Source organism: Plecotus auritus (assembly GCF_963455305.1).
Source record: "Plecotus auritus genome assembly, chromosome: 5".
Classification (NCBI taxonomy): Eukaryota; Metazoa; Chordata; class Mammalia; order Chiroptera; family Vespertilionidae; genus Plecotus; species Plecotus auritus.
In genome coordinates, this window is record NC_137776.1 from 50752237 (window position 1) to 50770501 (window position 18265).

Below are 18265 nucleotides of genomic sequence, written 5' to 3' on the forward strand. Positions count from 1 at the left end.
GAATATTTAGTGAACACCAATTATTTCTACCATAATGTGTCCTTGTGCCACTAAAAATCCCTTTTTGCTTTTCTTCCTGCACATGGAGAACACCCTTAACCACTCCCCAAGGGATGTAACTCATGGTCCCACCAATAACTGAAATCCAGGAGCTCTGGGTACTGGGCAGTAGTCATGCCACCAATTTTGGATGTGATTCCTTTTGGTCTGGAGACCCATAAACTAATAGACCAACTTTATTTGTTCCCTCACTGCCTTCCCCCCAATAGACAATGCTAGAAAAGGGGCAGCATAATAGAAATAAATATTCACATCGGGGAAGAAAGAATTAGAAACTCATTGTAGTCACCAGTCCTAAGAATTCTGAAAAGCCACTGGGCTAAGGTGACACTTTGGCCCAGTACAGTCCTGATTTATGCCTGGTGGAATTAAGAGTGCCCCTTTCACTCCCAAAAGCACACTGACTTGGAGAGCAAATTACTTGATTACCCTCTGAGGACATTATGAGGGCTCCCACTATGGAAATGAAGGAGGTTCATTGATGAGTCATAGCTGTGCTCTGGAAGGAGCACCTGTGTCCACTGCTTCTTACTGACTCTGCCTCCACCCTTCGGGAGGGTTTCCTTGTCTATTGTCCTCTTCAAACGAAGAGGGAGTGGAAATATGCCCTCCTTAGGGGCTGCACAGCTTTCTCAGCCCACTCCCTGGTTATAGAAGGTTCGGGGCCCAAGAGATTTTTAAGTCTCAATCATGGTATTTTGTTTTATTTGGTCATGTATTTCTCTCGGAAACTGAGCAGGCTTTGGATCTACCAGTATTTGCCAATAACCTCACTCAGTGTTTCTTATGAGACATAGTTCTTGAATCTGCTTTGTTTCTTTGCTTTGTTTCCCTCATGCACCTTTGCCTCAACTGTTTGTCAGTTACATTCAGGCCATTGTGGAAAATGAATGGGCAGTCATTTAATCCAACCAAGGTTTTACTGGGCCTTTGTGTCTCAAAGCCTTTTAAACTTTAGACTCTTACTGTTTGGGATATAAAAGCAATTAGCTTTCCCCATACTCCAAATTTCTGGACTTTTCTTTCTTTCAATTCTGCTTGTAAATCAACTACTTCTTCCCTGAGCTTATTTCTTTCATATACTGCCTTGCCAGACTCAGGTAATGGCAAGCAGTGTATATCACTAACCCTCTGTTTTCCAACCTTTCCCGAGTCTGACAAGTGCAGCTAGCACGTGGTCTGCCTTCCAGTGTTTCCAAGGTGACAGCCTTACTAATGCTTTGCCATTGCATAACCCAGGTCTCCATCTCTCCTGCCTCCAACATCAGTGTCCTCATTGCTTGCCTCCTGATTGTGAAGCCAAGACCAGATAGTTGGTTTTTGTTAATAGGCTGCCTCAAACACCTGGCTTTCCAAGGGGGCCGGGGGTGGGGAGTGGGGGGCACATGAGCTTTTAATTGCTTCAGCCCAGGATGACACATGTCACTTCCAACTCAGAATCTATTGACCAAAACTAGTCACATGGTCCTAACATAATTGCAAGGGAGACTGGGAAATGTCGGGAAGCAGGAGCTTATTTGGTGAGCAGCCACCGTCCCTGCCACAGAGGGAAGTCTATTGTTTCATAGAAGAAAAAGTTTTGACTTTAATTTGTTCCTCAATTACAGGTGTAGGTCCGACCCTGAGACCTTGTGCAGAAGATGAATTTAAGTGCAGCAACAAGCAATGCATTTCACAGCACCTTGCATGCGATGATGTTGATGACTGTGGTGACCAGTCTGATGAAACAGGTTGCAGTAAGTAAAGACTTATTTTCATATTTCATTGTGTCGATTCAGGTTTACCTAGTGAAAGCATGAATAACATAAAGTAGATGATAGCCGCGTGCTTCTCTTTAATTGACTTTGTGCACTGAGCTGCATTCAAGCCCACAGCCGCCTGTTACTGAGCACTTACTCTATACCAGACACAGTGCTACACGCTACATGTGCTATCTCATTTCATTCTTTTTTTTTCATTCCTTTTTTTTAATATATATAAATACATTTTATTGATTTTTTTACAGAGAGGAAGGGAGAGGGAGAGAGAGTTAGAAACTTAGATGTGAGAGAAACATCAATCAGCTGCCTCCTGCACACCCCCTACTGGGGATGTGCCTGCAACTAAGGTACATGCCCTTGACCAGAATTGAACCTGGGACCCTTGAGTCTGCAGGCTGACTCTCTATCCACTGAGCCAAACCGGTCAGAGCTCATTTCATTCTTTTAACAATCCTATGAGCTCTCTCTCCTTCTCCCTCTCCTTACAAATAAGAAGCCCAGCTTTGAGGTTAAATAAAGTGGCCATGTCTTTCTCTCAGTAAGAGGTTGAGCTAGGCTTTGAACCAACTCCGATCTACCTATCTGCAGAGTTCTTCTTTTCTTAAAATATATTTTTACTGATTTCAGAGAGGGAGTGGAAAGAGAAATAGAAACATCAATGATGAAAGGGTCATCAATCGGCTGCCTCCTGCACACCCCCTACTAGGGATCTAGCCTGCAACCCGGGCATATGCCCTTGACCAGAATCGAACCCGGGATCCTTCAGTTCGCAGGCCATGAAGCTCTATCCACTGAGCCAAACCGTCTAGGGCTGCAGAGTACTTCTTCCCAGTTCACTGGGTGCCTCTCACATGCATATTTTGTTTGTCTTCACTTTTTTTTTTCATTTTAAGCCAAATGCAGTATCCTTGGCATTTAGGGGAAAAGCTTCTAAGGGTAGTTGGTAAAGATGAGAATGTAACAGGGGACCTTGGAAGGAAACATTTATTTTTATTTTTAAATTAGAGGGAGAAGTTTGTGTGGGAAAAAGATGGTGAACACAATCAAGGGATGGTTCTGTCTCAATAGTGTCATGGAAATGTTCAAATGTTATGTTAATAATTCACACTTTTGTAGTCCTTTATAGTTTTTAGGAAATGCTTTCACATATATTATTTAATTTGTCACTCAAGTTAGCCCCATTGGGTCGCTGCTATTATGTCTCTCTATATAATAAGGCTCAGAGAGCATAGGTAACGTGCTTGAAGTCACACAGAGTGACAGAGGCAGAACCTGAACTGTCCCGTGACTCCAGGCTAAGAGAGCTGCCCTTGAGTTCCTCTGCCACTCGCTGTGCCCCTTTGGGCAACTATTGACTTCTCCAGGCCTTGGTTTCTTTGTCTTTTTCTTTTTTTAAATCCTTACCTGAGGATATTTTTCCATTGATTTTTTTAGAGAGAGTGGAAGGGAAGGGGTGAGACAGAGAGAAACACCTATATAAGAGAGATACTTTGATTGATTGCCTCCCGCATGACCCTAACCAGGATTGGGGGCCTGTAACTGAGGTTCGTGCCCTTGACTGGAATTGAACCTGGACCCTTCAGTCCATAGGCCAATGCTCTCTCCATTGAGCCAAACCAGCTTGGTTTCTTTAGAGGGAAAAGGAGAGAGTTCTTCAAACTCTAGGAGCCTGTAACTTAGCGCCACAAGCTTCAACTTCTTGGGCTTTAATCACATTTTCCTGAGGCATCCCAGAGACTTCTTGGCGGCTTTGCTCCTATGTTGAGCAAAGGGGGATGGGTAACCTGCCATACCAAGTTGACTTGCCCTTTATTTCATGTACTTTCTCAGTGGGGTTTGGAGTTTTTTTGTTTTTGTTTTTTTATATTGTGAAATACTTGATTATGTACATTTAAAAAGCATGAACATGACAGGATTTGCAAGGGAGCAATTGATTCGGAATTTTTTAACCTCCTGGAGCTCCTAATCATTTTGGAGCTGGGAGGAGATTACAGAGTCTAATAATGCACATGAGACTTAGAGAGCTTATGTGATAGGGTCAAGGGTATCTATGTTAATAAAAATAGGTCACATTTATTTAGCAATGTAGAGGAGGCATCAGTATCTGTTTTATAGAAATTTAAAAGATAATAAGGGAATACAACTAATTCAACAACTTAGGTTAAATGGACAAATTCTTGGAAAGACAGAAAATACGGAAACTGACTCCAGAGGAAATAGAAAATCTAAAAAGACTTATTTATCAATGTGTATTTATTAAGAGTTCAGACTTTATTATAAGGCTTTCATGTGTACAGCTTTGAAGTATGAACTCCAAGGGCAGCATTCCATTGAATGCCATTGTGCTTTATTTTGTGGCTATTTTTCTTTTTTTGAAACTCCATGATTTTAGTTTATTTAAACCACATATATAGTCACTGTACCCTAAGGGACTCTGAGAAGTGATGAAGTTCACCTCTTTGCCTACTGTAGAAGACAGATAAAAATCTATTTGAGTGTATAAAAAAGATGCCGTACATTTATACTATGGAATACGAGGCAGCTGTATAAAAGAGGGACCTCTTACTCTTTGAGACAGCATGAAGGGAACTGGAGAATATTATGCTAAGTGAATTAAGCAAATCAAAGAAAGACAAGTATCACATGATCTCACTCATATATAGAATTTAATGAACAAAATAAGCTGATGAACAAAATAGATCCAGAGACATAGAAGCATGGAACAGACTGATGAATCTCAGAGGGAAGGTGAGGGTGGTGGGAGCTGGGGGAGGAAGTAGAGAGAGATTAACCAAAGCACTTACATGCATATATGCATAACCCATCAACACAGGCAATAGTGTGGTGAAGGCCTGGGGTAGGGAGGTAGACATGGGATGGAGGGGGGTCAACGGTGAAAGAAAAGGGGGCATCTGTAATACTTTCAACAATAAAGATAAAATTTTAAATAATCTATTTGGATTTGAAAGAATTGAGGCAGGAGATACCACAGTCTCTTCGACTAAAATATTAAGCCTGTGATGAAGACACATTTCATTTCAGAAATAGATGAAGCTTGAATCCTTTATGGAGAAAATCACCTTTCCCATCCCTAGCCTCCCCAAACCCCGTTATCACTCACTATGTTTATCTTTGTCAGCTTCCCTGTAAGACCTAGGTCTGGAGGTAGATTAAGACTCAGGATAAAACAAGAAAACTGATAAGAATGACAAGAATGAAAGCCAGGTAGCTTGGACAGATACTGGCAGAGATAAGAACTGGGGACAATGATGAGCAACAAAGTATCCTGAGTAGAGTCCGAACTATTAAAAGGCTATCCTGGAGGATCTGGGCCCCCGAACACCAGGAATACTGAGTCATTCATATAGGCCCTACAAAGATAAATTATTAGATGATTATTTTTATTATGGAAGTTATAAAATCCAGAAAATATATTAACAATCAAAAGTAAAAATCACGTGACTCACATCATTAAGAGAGAACTAATCTCTAAATTTATTGTCCTTTTGTGTACATGTGCAAAAAAGTATTTCTTAATATTTAAAAAATTTAAAGAAGTATTTTATACTAAATAGTATTACAATATTTTTCTCCATTTTTACTATAGATATTTCCCATGTCAAAGTGTCATTTGAAACCATGAATTTTAATGATTACATTGCAATCCATTTTGTAGAGAATCATAAATAATAAACATTGATTCTAAAATGCATGTTTAGTTTCACTGTTAATATCTCTGAAACCAGGATACATCTTACAATTGATAGCATGCCATAGTATTGTGTAAGTTCCAGATCTTTTCTATTTTAGTGTTACATAAAATTATGGTGCATTAGAGGTGCCTTAGATTTGATAAAATACAGTATACCATAATTTATTCCCTATTGTTAAATGAACATTCAAGTTGCCTTCAAAATTTTCTCATTATAAATAATGTAATCCTTAAACATAAATCATAGTGCATATGTTTTTTCCTTCTTGAGAGAAAAATTTATTTAAGTGGAATAACTGGGTAAAAGTATGAATATTTTGAAATCCTTGATATATACATATTGCAAAATTCCTCTCCATGTATACCAATTTATTGTTCTATTGGCAGTGGTATGACTTATGACTAACATATGCATTTTATTGTGTTCTGGCCAACACTTATTTAGCAATGGATATTTGTGATTGGTCTGGTTTATACCTTCCATTCGTAATATTGTGATTTTGTTTTTCAGATAAAGGAAAAGAAAGATCATGTGCTGAAAATCTATGTGAACAAAATTGTACCCAATTAAGTGAAGGAGGATTTATCTGCTCCTGTAGACCTGGGTTCAAAGCCAGTATTTCAGACAGAAACTCCTGTGATGGTAGAATATATTTCCTCCAATTCCTATTAGGAGAACCTTATCCTTTTTCTGTTCTTCACTGATTCTCTACTATTAAACCACCGTTTAATTCCTTGAATGGGACTAAACTCATTGTTCTGGCTCATTAAAGTACTCAGGTGCAACAATAATTTTACTGTTAGGGGTGGTGATCTGTTCTAAATCTGGTTATAAGTTATAAATTAATTAAATATATATAGCCATAGATGACAAATATTAAGATCTGTTTTCCTCATTAAATTTTGGGGTTGTGAGAAAACACACAAATGCAGGGATCCAAGTGCTTTTTGTCTATGCTATCTTATCAGTGCCTAGCAGGGTGCTAGGCAGATAGCTCATCTTCAGTGAAATTGATATGATTTATGAATGCTTCAGTGATGATGGCTGTTTATTATATCACTATGTGAGATCAAATTATTTTTAACAAGCACAAGTCTTAATTTTTTACCTTAAGTTAAACAACATATTTACACACACACTTATGCCAGACATGAATGAATTTAAAGGTATAGTCAGAAGATAGCTCTTCAAGCTATTAAGTTATGAGTATGATTTTAAGTGTCTTTTATTATTTGAATTTACTCTTTCTATCACATGAAGTGCCATACTCAGATGATTGGAAGAGTCCTTTTGGAAGCTGAAGCTTAAGAACTCAATTGAAAAACCAAATCAATTACTCCCATTTCTCTTGGCAGAAGGGGAAGTGGTGATGACAACATATCCTTCCCCAAAGGGAAATGTTTGTTCTGCTTTGGTTAAAACCCTGTCTTCATTGCTTACCAGCTTTGAAACTTTGGGTTTAATAACAATCCATACCTCATAGAGTCTTTCTGGATGATTAAATAGGAGGAGAAATATAGAAAGTATTCTACAAACGTTGGTATCTGCTTGTTTTCATCTGCAGTCTTTTTAGTCCTCATTGTTTGTGAATATGGATTTAAACAGAAGCAGGGTTTCTAAAGAATGGATGGGAGCAGATGTTGCATATTTGGTTTTATTTTGCCTACAGACATCAACGAGTGTGAGCAATTTGCAACGTGTCCACAGAACTGCCAAAATACTAAAGGAAGTTATGAGTGTTACTGTGCCGAAGGCTTCAGGTCCTTTAGTGGCATCCATGGACATCGGTGTGAAGCTGATGGTATGATGGGTTCATGTCGGGATTGATTGATTTCAATATACCAGAAAATAAATTTTAGACTTAAAGTCTTATTTTTAATTCGTCAGTGACTTCTCTTTCAACACCCATCCTGTCTCCTCTCCTCTTTCCTCCCTTGCTAGATTAAAACAAAAATTACAATTTCCCAACAAATAATTAGGGATTCAGACAAGAGTCAGGTGTCACTTTTTATTCTGGACTTAGGCTCTTGTCAACCTTGATAAAAACTTCAGAAGGTAGAAAAGATGTCACCTTCCAGAAGATTCAAACAATAAAAGCATTCTTATAGGATGGTCAATAATATAAGGAAATTAATGAAGCTCTCCAACTTCCACTCCACTGAGATCAATGTTTGAGGCCCTGTAATTCAAGATGGATCACACAAAAAAGTCACATTCAATTGAGGAACATCAAAGACACCTTGTTGACATATCCCTATTTTTATTGTTCATGGACTAGTGATCACAGACAGAGAGAATGTGCCAGAAAACCTGGCACATTCAAAATTTCAATCATTACTTCTGCATTTTAGTTAATTCAAGTATCTGAGAACCAGTCTCACAAAAAGCAGTAACAAGTACTATATAGAAATGTACAAAAGAGAAAGATTATTAGGTTAGAAATATTATAGCCCAAATTTTCAGGGGTCTGATTGAAATCAGCATATCCCATTTAAGGGGTACAGGATTTCATGATCTTACGGATTTGAATTTAAAGTTTGTACTAAGGTTTAAGGAACTTGATAAAAAAAAAGTGGTATTTTACTTTGAAAATTAAAGGTAAAATGACTGTTTAATTTCTTCATACAAGTTGGGCTTTTATTGTATACATTTGACTAGCATACTTAAGTGTTTTACCCTCTAAACATTTTTGACACTGAATGAAAACTAGGGCAAAGGCATTTGAACAGTTGGTCTGGTAATTAAGCAGCAAATTTAAAAAGTGGTTCAATCTGCCGAAACCGGTTTGGCTCAGTGGATAGAGCGTCGGCCTGCGGACTGAATGGTCCCGGGTTCGATTCCGGTCAAGGGCATGTACCTTGGTTGCGGGCACATCCCCAGTGGGAGGTGTGCAGGAGGCAGCTGATCGATGTTTCTCTCTCATCGATGTTTCTAGCTCTCTATCCCTCTCCCTTCCTCTCTGTAAAATATCAATAAAATATATAAAAAATATATATATAAATAAAAAAAAATAAAAAGTGGTTCAATCTTTTAAGGAAATGGCTGAAATAAATTAGAATATTCATATAAAACATAATAATGTCAAGATAGGAAATTTATAAAATAAACTTCCAAAAGTTACTTAAATTAAGTTTGATTGACATTAGACAAGTATATAAAATAAAATATTTTAGACACTGCAACTCAGGATGGGTCACCATTAAAATAGCTGCTTTAGGTAAAAAAAAAAAATTTTTTTTAATCAAGAACAAGCTGGGTTTTTTTGTTATTTTGTCATCAACTAGGAGCTAAATTGAGTCATGGAGCTGATTACCTGTTAAAAAAATCATAAAATCTGTCAGTAAAGAGTTAGGAATGAGGACTTCCTGGTAAACTTTTAGTAAGACTATACATAATGGTATTTCTTCTGTGAGACTGAATATCTACCATCTTGTCTGTTTTATTGCTGGTAAATAAAGAAAAAAAAATAGTGGAAAAGAGGACACTTCCTAGGGAGTCTCAGTCTTGCCTTGCTCTAAACTGTTGTCCACTGAGGACAAAGAATAAAGAATGGATAATGCCCCTAATAGAAATGCTAGCTTTCCACCTGAATGGAGATAAGAATGTCTGCAGTCATGGATTTTGCAACCCAGTTGGATAGCTCTATCCAACTTGATTAGCAGAGATAGATTCCTATACCTCAATTTTTTTTAAAGGGGGGAGGATACCTGCTATTTTATAACCTACTATATATATTATATAAATTTCAAGTAGATATCAAACAGATAAAGCAACCCTTCATTTGTTTGTAGGTGACCCCCCTTTGTTGCTACTTCCTGAAAACGTGCGAATTCGAAAATATAATCTGTCATCTGAGAAGTATGCAGATTATCTTGAAGAACAAGAACATATTCAGGCTGTCGATTATGATTGGGATCCCGAGGGCATAGCTCTCAGTGAGTATGAACTTTGGCATTTGTCATTGATATTAATGGAATTAATTGGCTTATAAGGTGTTGAACCTTGGGGAATTTATTTGTAATGAGTCAATTTTGTTGCGTGAGTGGAAGCAGAAGCTTATTCTATCCAGCATGCTCCAGATACCTTAGCCTGGCCATAGGTCCCAGCCAACCTTTCCCAAGTTCTCACTGAACCTTTTTCCATCCCTGGGGATTATCCTTTCAGTACCATTTATAGCCCTTTGTTTAATATCACCTTGTCTTTGCTCACGTAGATCTTGTTCGTCCCCTCTGTTATACACTTGGAAGATTTCTACTGAAACTTCAAAGACCCAATTCAGATGTCACCTCCTCTGTGACAACTTCCATAATCCCTCCTAGCACAGCTTTGTGATTGGTCACCCCTGAGCCAGTAACATTTTATACATGCTTTTCCTAAAGCACGGGTTACATTGAGCTATAGTTATTTGTCCACATATTTTTTCCCCAACCTCTTTCTTAACCATGTGCTCTCTGGAACCAGAGGTTGAATCTAATTTATGTCTACATGCCTATTATCTGACCAAACATCTAGTATCTGACCAAACATCTAGTAAAGAATACATGGTAGGTGCTCAAAAATTTAATTTAATAATGAAAAATTGATTAATGCTTATGTGGAGCCTTTCATGTCTCTGAATGGTGTGTGGGACATGGTCATGGGGCGGCAGTCAGGAAACATGCCTTCTATGCCTGTCTCCCTCATCTAATAGCTTTGTGACCTTAAATAATTGTAACAGTTCTCTGGATCGCCATTTCTTACCTGTAAAGTAAGAGCAGAAATCTCATTCTGCCTGCCTGCCTCTGAGAGTTGTGTTGAAGATCAAATGAGATCATAGATATGAATATGCTTTGTAAACTACCAATAACTGGGCAATGTATGATTTATTATTATGTTTTCACACAGTTATGCAATACAATAAGCTTTTTAAGACTAGTATATACCTAGGAAAGTATATGCTTTAAAAGTCACAATTGTCCTATGCTTTTCAAAATGCCTGCTGCCTGCTATCTTTTAGTCTGTACATAAAATAAGACTTCACATCTGCATGGCTTCTTGATTGTCACTGTTACTTTGTTTGATTTCAAACTCTCAACAGCCTGCCCCTGGTTTATCTATTTATTCTATTTTGAAAACTAGAACTTCATCCTAATGAGAGTAAATAGGCTCTTTGCTGAAATGTATTTTAATGAATTACCTTTAAATAAAAACGGTTAAGTCTGTATTAGTGTTATCAATTGAAGCATGTGTAGCTAATAGCTATGCAAGTATGAGAGGTTTTGAGGTTTGATCATATGGGTATAATTGAATTATTACTAATATAGGACCAATGAGGAGGTATAGATGTCAATAAATGAACTGTATTTCATCTAACTAGACCCCAAGTCCTGTCTTACCTGATGTTCTTAACATGAAACTGATGTGTGTGTCTTGCCTCTGTAGGTGTCATATATTACACTGTGCTAGGGCATGGCTCTAATTTTGGTGCTATCAAACGTGCCTACATCCCCAACTTTGAATCTGGCAGTAACAACCATGTGCAGATAATTGACCTGGGCCTAAAATACATAATGCAGCCAGATGGATTAGCAGTGGACTGGGTTGGAAGGTAAGTTTAGTGTACATTCCCCTCTTGCCCATTCTATTTACCTGGTCAGAGCTCCTTCCTGCTCTCCTGGGCACGTGAGTTAAGCTGGACCCGGATATGGGTACACTCAGCCACTGGTGCAGCTGGGGAATGCCTGTGCTTGCTCTAGCCCCAGCAACCACCTCTGCTTACACCAATGTGTCCTATAAATATTATAAGTTACTTTATACTAGAGGCCTGGTGCATAGATTCATGCACCTGTGGGGTCCCTCAGCCTGGTCTGCGGGGATCAGGCTAAAACCGGCTCTCCAACATCCCCTGATGGGTCCCAGATTGCAAGAGGGTGCAGGCCAGGCCAAGAGACCCCACTGGTGCAGGATCGGGCCGGGGAGGAACCGCAGGAGGGCTCCAGGGCATGTCCAGCCCTTTTCTCCCAGTCCGATCAGCAGGACCCCAACAGCAAGCTAACCTACTGGTTGGAGTATCTGCCCCCCTGGTTGTCAGTGCGCGTCATAGAGACTGGTCAAATGGTCGGACACTTAGCATATTAGGCTTTTATTATATAGGATGTGCCATGAAAGAGTCTGGGAAAGAACGAAGGTGAAGACTATATTTATATCTAGGAGAACATTCTTGCCAACAGGGTTCTGGATCCAAAAATTAACTTGTATGGCAGAACTGTTCATTTTGTGAAGAAATGGGACATACTCACAATTCTCCCAGCAAAGCAGTTGGGATGAAACATTTTTCTCCATGGTAATTATTTCAGGGAGGAACAATCCACACCTTGTGTTTTGGGCAAGCTGTATTGTCTAAACAGACTGGAAATTTGACTTTGCTGTAATCTTTGGGTTGTTTGTGAATAGAGATATCGGCTCCATTGTCCTCTTTTAGATTTTCTAGAACCCCAGGGAGCAGAGCCACACATTTTGGATGATCTCTAAGGAAGAACTTTTTTTTAAAAAAAAAAAAAAAATATATATATTTTATTGATTTTTTACAGAGAGGAAGGGAGAAGGATAGAGAGCCAGAAACATCAATGAGAGAGAAACATCAATCAGCTGCCTCCTGCACACCCCCTACTGGGGATGTGCCCGCAACCAAGGTACATGCCCTTGACCGGAATCGAATCTGGGACCCTTCAGTCTGCAGGCCGACGCTCTAGCCACTGAGCCAAACTGGTTAGGGCACTAAGGAAGAACTTTTAAGCAGGTCTATCATAAGGTAGATGCAGGAGATGCAAACTGATGTGGAAAAGTCAGAAAGCTCCTTCTTCATGGAAGAGCCTTGCACTGGAGTGACATTGGTGGCAAAGCGGGAACATTAGAACCAGAGCTCAGGCATTCATAGAATCCCCTGTGTCCTTGAAAGTGAACTAACAGTGGGAAAATGTTTGCAAGGGAAAGCTCAGGCTTGCTGCCCTCTGGGAGAATGGAGAGTCACTTGTCATATTAATTAATTTTTACCTTTAAACAACTTGTCTGGTGTTCCTGGAAGATTTCAACATCTCTGAAGTTAATGAGGTCCCCACTGTGCCTGCAGGCTAAAAGGAGATACTTTTTCTAGCATGTTCTGCCATGAATCAAGGCCTCAGAGAATCAGGAACTTGAAACTCTTGACTTCCAACACTTCCTCCTCAAAACCAAGCAGGCAATGCCAGATCTGTTTTCCTGTTTGAAGTTTTATTTCTTTCTCAGCCTTAATGAATGAGTGAATTAAGAAACAGATGGAAATCTTTCCGCCTGGGAGAGACTGAGACCTGCAAGTCTTAGGAATAGAAAAAGGGCAGGATGGCCTCAGTCTTAGGGATGGAAGAAGGGAAGGATTGCCACAAATTTAAGGATGGAAGGGCAGGATGGCCTGGCTGAGTTTGTTATTTTGAAAGGTTATTTCCACTCATCCTTGGAAATGATGCCAGATTCCTACTGATTCCAATGGGGTTCTTTACTGAGGAGGAAGCCGATTCGTGGGCAATCAGAATGAAAGGGCCATCCCAAAATTGCTTAAAGCTTCTACCTGGAAGTACATGTCTCATAAGAATGCCAGATGTGAGGTCCATCTTCATTTGATCCTGGCAGATTCAGCTGCTTTGATTGATCAAGCAGGAGTTCCCCCCTTCCATCTCTTCTCCCTTTTAACCTTCCACAGATGTCCCCTTGGCAATCCCTAGTGGGGGAGACTATGCCCAGGTCACTAGCATCTGAGTAGCTGTCGTGCCAGCTGGGATTTCCAAACTAAATGTTCTCACCCTCAGAATCCTAGAAGTGACAAGTCTAGACTTTTTGGTTGTTTAACTGTGTCCCTTTAAATTCAGGCATATTTACTGGTCGGATGCCAGGAGTCAACGGATTGAGGTGGCTAAACTTGATGGAAGGTACAGAAAGTGGCTGATTACCACCCAACTAGATCAACCAGCTGCAGTGGTTGTGAATCCCAAACTAGGGTAAGTACTTGAAGGAACATTTAATGTTCTAGATATTTTCTACTTGGTTTCTCAAAAAAAATTTACATGTTTGATTATTTTTTCCTAATTGCACTAAAATTGTCTTTTGACTTTTTTGGAGTGACATCTATGACTATTTTCAAGAATTATAATATGCCCAAAAGATCATTTAGGACCAACCAGGCTTCAGAACGATGCTGTGTAAGGGGAAGACCTCTGTCCACATATTTTCCAGACCCCAGTTAATCTAAATTCCATACATTCCTCAAAAGAATTTAAGGATGGATGTATACCTGATGATTGGTTTAGACTAGAGACTGCAAAGTGGTGGCTGGTGAGCTAATATGGCCCATAAGCATATTTGACTTACTGAGTTGCTCACATTTTTAAAGTTTTAAAAATCTGTATTTGGTACTTGAAAATCAGAAGTGATAACACTAGGTAGGTATGCCTTCCTTGATGTAGTGTTGCCTGGAATTTTTAGACAGGACTTTGTCTGCCCTTCACTTCATGTTTATAACTGCTCTGCTCCATGCATTTATCTGGCCTGCCTGATCCTTCCTAGGGATTTGAAGTGGCACAATCCCTGGTCTACTCAATTCTTTCATAATTAAGTCTTAGTTGGATGCAAAATAATACCTTTTAAAAGAGTTTGATTGTAACCTCCCAAGGGTAGGAATCTGTGTTTGATCTCTGAGACATCCCAAACACAGAATAGTACCTCTCGCACAGAGGCATTCAATAAATGTTTTTTGAAGAAGGAACAGTTTTTTTAATGATGTATATATTTTAAAGGGTCTGGGTATATATCGTTGGGCAGGGCTGCCCAGTTTCTATTGAGAAGGTGCAGTTTTCAGGAAGGAGAGATCACAGATGCCCCGGCTGCCCCTTTTCTCTCTGTCTTCTCAACTAAAGTATAAAAACAGCATTGCTTAGCACTAGGGCTCTAAGAAAAACAGTTGACCTTCCTGTGGGAAGTCCATGCTCCACTTCAGGGGAGAAGCCTCACTAGATGAAATGCTACAATGAGGGGACTTTCTGTTACAGGCTTATGTACTGGACGGACTGGGGCAAGGAACCGAAAATCGAGTCAGCCTGGATGGATGGGCAGCATCGGAGCATCCTGGTCCGTGAGGACCTCGGTTGGCCTACCGGTCTTTCTATTGATTATTTGAACAATGACCGGATCTACTGGAGCGACTTCAAGGAGAAAACGATTGAAACCATAAAATATGATGGGACTGATAGGAGAATTGTTGCCAGTGCAGGTTAGAAATAGTTTGAATTTAATGTTCAGTAATCAATTAATATCTTTCCAATCTCTTTGCCTATTTTCTCAGAAAGGAACCCTGATTTTAAGAAGTGGTTTATGTTAATTCTTAAATATCACTTTCCCCAGCTCTCCGCTGCTGATTTAAATGCAAATGAACTCCTTAGCAATGCTGTAATTAAGTTCTTTTTGTTCTTTTTACATAATTTTTAAAAAATGCTCTCAGCAGCAGATATTAAAATATTTGAGGTTCCAGTAGAGTTACCTTGAGAGAGGAGGCGGTCCTGTGGAACGGGGTAACCCATGTCTAACCACTTTAGACACATTTGTTCTTATCATGCTGGATTGTGCATTTTACACAACTGGAAACACCTAGAAGGAGACAAACATTTTGCTTTCTTATCCAGATTGTCGAACTGCAGGAATCCAGCACATACCAGGTTTTCCCGATAAGCTGTGTCTTGTTTTCAAGGAAAAAAATTCTCTGCCATACAAATTGTTTTCCAAAAGTAAAATAAAATCAGCAACTTGAAAGTGAGCAAGTCCCCTACCACTGGGGTTAGCCATTGGGCATTCATCTAGTTTAATTTTCGTTATCTTGATCTCCCAGGGGAGCATACTTCTGTGGTCTCGTGTACATAAAATCTGCCTGACTGTTCTGTATTGTCAGGCATTGCGTTAGTGATTAATTCACACAGAATGAAGGCTGACACGGAGGCGGGGTTAGGTTCTCTTTCCAGTAACCTGTTTTTTTTTTTCTTCCTGTGGGTAAGCAGCAGTGGACCCTTACAGTCTTGACATCTTTGAAGGCCAGGTATACTGGGTATCGAAGGATAAGGGAGAAGTATGGACACAAGATAAATTTGGGCAAGACAAGAAAGAGAAAATGATGACTGTGAGCCCTTGGCTCACTCAAGTTCGAGTCCTTCATCAACATAGATACAATCAGTCAGGTAACCACTAACCTTGGAATACGATGTTCCTTATTCTTTCAAATTAATGGCTGTAGTGCTGGAAAATATAATGGATTATAATAGGTTGCTCTCTGGTGCATGAAAGGTGTGTGTGTGTGTGTGTGTGTGTGTGTGTGTGTGTGTGTGTTCATTGGAGGTTGGATGAAGTTATATATGCCACCAGCAGATATGAAGTAACAATATTTCAGTCCTTGGAGTTATGGGTATGTATTTCCAGCCACAGCATCCAGCAGGCATCAGACCCCTGCTAACAATGAGTTGCCTTAACAAGTCACAGTGTGGGTTTCCTGGACATCGTCAGTTTGACCTATTCCTTGCAACTAGGCTAGTTGAGTTATCCTGGGCTGTGTGAGCCTTAGTCTGAGATTGTCAGGCAGGTGCACTTCTACCCCTCCCCCCTTATCTTATTTTCTTAGTTCTGGTTTCCACTTCATCAGGTTAGCTGTGTCTAATTCATTGTAAGATGAAAGGGAAGGGACATTTTTGAAGTGAGGAAAGGACATAGATTCTTAAATTCTAAACGTCAGATTCTCGTGTCACATAAGGTAACTGAGGATAGGAGAGCTTCAGTAACTCATATGCCCAAGTTGCACAACCAACAGATGCATTTTAAACTTAGAAATGATTTTAAAATTCCATTGAACCTAGAGCTCAATGTCTTTCCGTTCAAGCTGTGATCAGTATACCTCGATCCAGGTTGAATTCTGTCATGGGGAGACCTTTGATTAGTTGTTTCCCTTCCCATCCCTGTATGTGAAACAAAGGTGGAGCGTGAGGTCCCCTTAAGTTCACTGACCCTCTGAGACCCCGAATCAGACTTAACAAATTGGAACTCAGAGATAAACCTCCCAGGAGATGCCACTGGTGGCACATACGCTTTCTGAGTCTTCACTGCCTTGTGTTGCTGATAGTGATTGCTGGTTCTCCAACCCATTTCCAAAACACCCCAGCTCTCCTGTCCTAACCGCTCCTGCAGCTCTCACACTGGATGGTTTCAAAGGCAGAGCACCGTTTATCTGGTGAGCCTCTGGCCCCTGTGGAAAAGGCTGCCCAGGAATCAGGCAGAGGAGAGTCCCTGAAGGAAAAGCATCACAGTCAGCTCAGGCTCTGGCCCGCTTTGCAAAGTGCTGAGTGTGCTGTGTAAGCCAGAGACCCAGCTCAGCTGTGCCAGATTAGATTTGCTCTGGACCCATAGTTCTAGTTTAGCATGCATTAGACTCATCTAGAAAGCTTATTGAACATATTGCTGTGCCCCACCCACAGAAATTCTGATTTAATATGCTTGAGGTGGCCTAAGAAGTTTGCATTTGTAACAAGTTGCCAACTGATGCTAAAGTTGCTGGTTCCAGGACCCCATTTTGAGAATCCCTGCTCCAGGCCCTGCTCACAGTGTGGGCCATGGGCCAGTAGCATTGGTATCCTGTGGGAGCTGGCAAGAAATGCAGGCTCTCAGGCCCTGCCCAGCCCTTTGGAGTCAGATTCCCCAGGCGCTTTGTATTACATTAAAATTTGAAAGCTCTGCTCTAGAGAGCTGAAGAAATGGTAATGGAATAGGTTCTAAATGAGGTTTTTGGAATGTGCCTTTTTATTTTATTTATCACCATGTAAAGTCTATGGTTATATTTTAGGTGACAGAGAATCAGGATCACAGAATGTCAGTGTGAGAAGGAATTTAGAGGTCATCTAATCCTTTGATAAATCATAATATATGCTAAGGTAGAATTTAGATGACTCTGTAATTACGTGAGGGACTTTTTAATAGTGATAATGGAGCTCTATCCCAGACCAATGTAAATATAAATTTCTGTGACTGGGCCACCATCCTTGTGAATAGCTCCCATCTGATTCTGATAATCACAGCTCGAATTCCCCTGTCTTACAAATAAGGAAACTGAAGCCCAGAAGGAAGTTCTCCTTGGAGGTTGAGGGTGGAAATCACAGTATATGCTTTGGATGGACCACACATTCTGACCTACCCAAATGTGGGCAATGGTAAATCTTGCAGTAATATTGGAGTCTTAGTGGTTTTTTTGAACTATCTCAAATTGCTTAGCACTGATTAGTTTTTGAGGTCATGCAGTGGTCAGGCACCTGTCTGTCAAACCTGCTAGGGCAAAGAGATAGTGATGCCAATAGAAAATGTGAGTGGTGCAGAAATAGGGTGGAGGGCACAGGGAGGGACTGTGCCACTTTGGTGGGTGGCAGTGTAAATGAGGGTGATAGCCAGGTGGCACATGGCCTAGAGGTGCTGGGATATCAACTGTCAGGGCCACAACTCAGTCGATGGGTATATCCTTGGTTGGGTTAATCATTTCTGCCTCAGAACCTAACTGTGGTTCTCATCTGCTTTTCAGTGCCCAACCGCTGTAAGAATGTCTGCAGCCATCTCTGCCTCCTGAGACCCGCAGGATACAGCTGTGCCTGTCCCCAAGGTGCCACCTTTTTGGAGGGGAGCATGACTGAGTGTGATGCAGGTAGG

The 18265-nt window shown here is 40.3% G+C and overlaps 1 protein-coding gene across 1 annotated transcript in view; it reads left to right on the top strand.

Moving 5' to 3' along the window:
- LRP2 (LDL receptor related protein 2) overlaps window positions 1-18265 on the top strand; it is a gene marked incomplete at its 5' end in the record, with an annotated part of 209763 nt that overhangs the window by 172381 nt on the left and 19117 nt on the right. Inside the window, 9 exons of the mRNA XM_080669070.1 lie at window positions 1668-1796; window positions 6044-6175; window positions 7203-7334; window positions 9325-9468; window positions 10955-11120; window positions 13414-13542; window positions 14590-14810; window positions 15589-15765; window positions 18141-18260. Of these exons, the coding sequence (XP_080525196.1) occupies window positions 1668-1796; window positions 6044-6175; window positions 7203-7334; window positions 9325-9468; window positions 10955-11120; window positions 13414-13542; window positions 14590-14810; window positions 15589-15765; window positions 18141-18260 (1350 nt within the window). The remainder of the gene's footprint in view (window positions 1-1667; window positions 1797-6043; window positions 6176-7202; window positions 7335-9324; window positions 9469-10954; window positions 11121-13413; window positions 13543-14589; window positions 14811-15588; window positions 15766-18140; window positions 18261-18265) is intronic.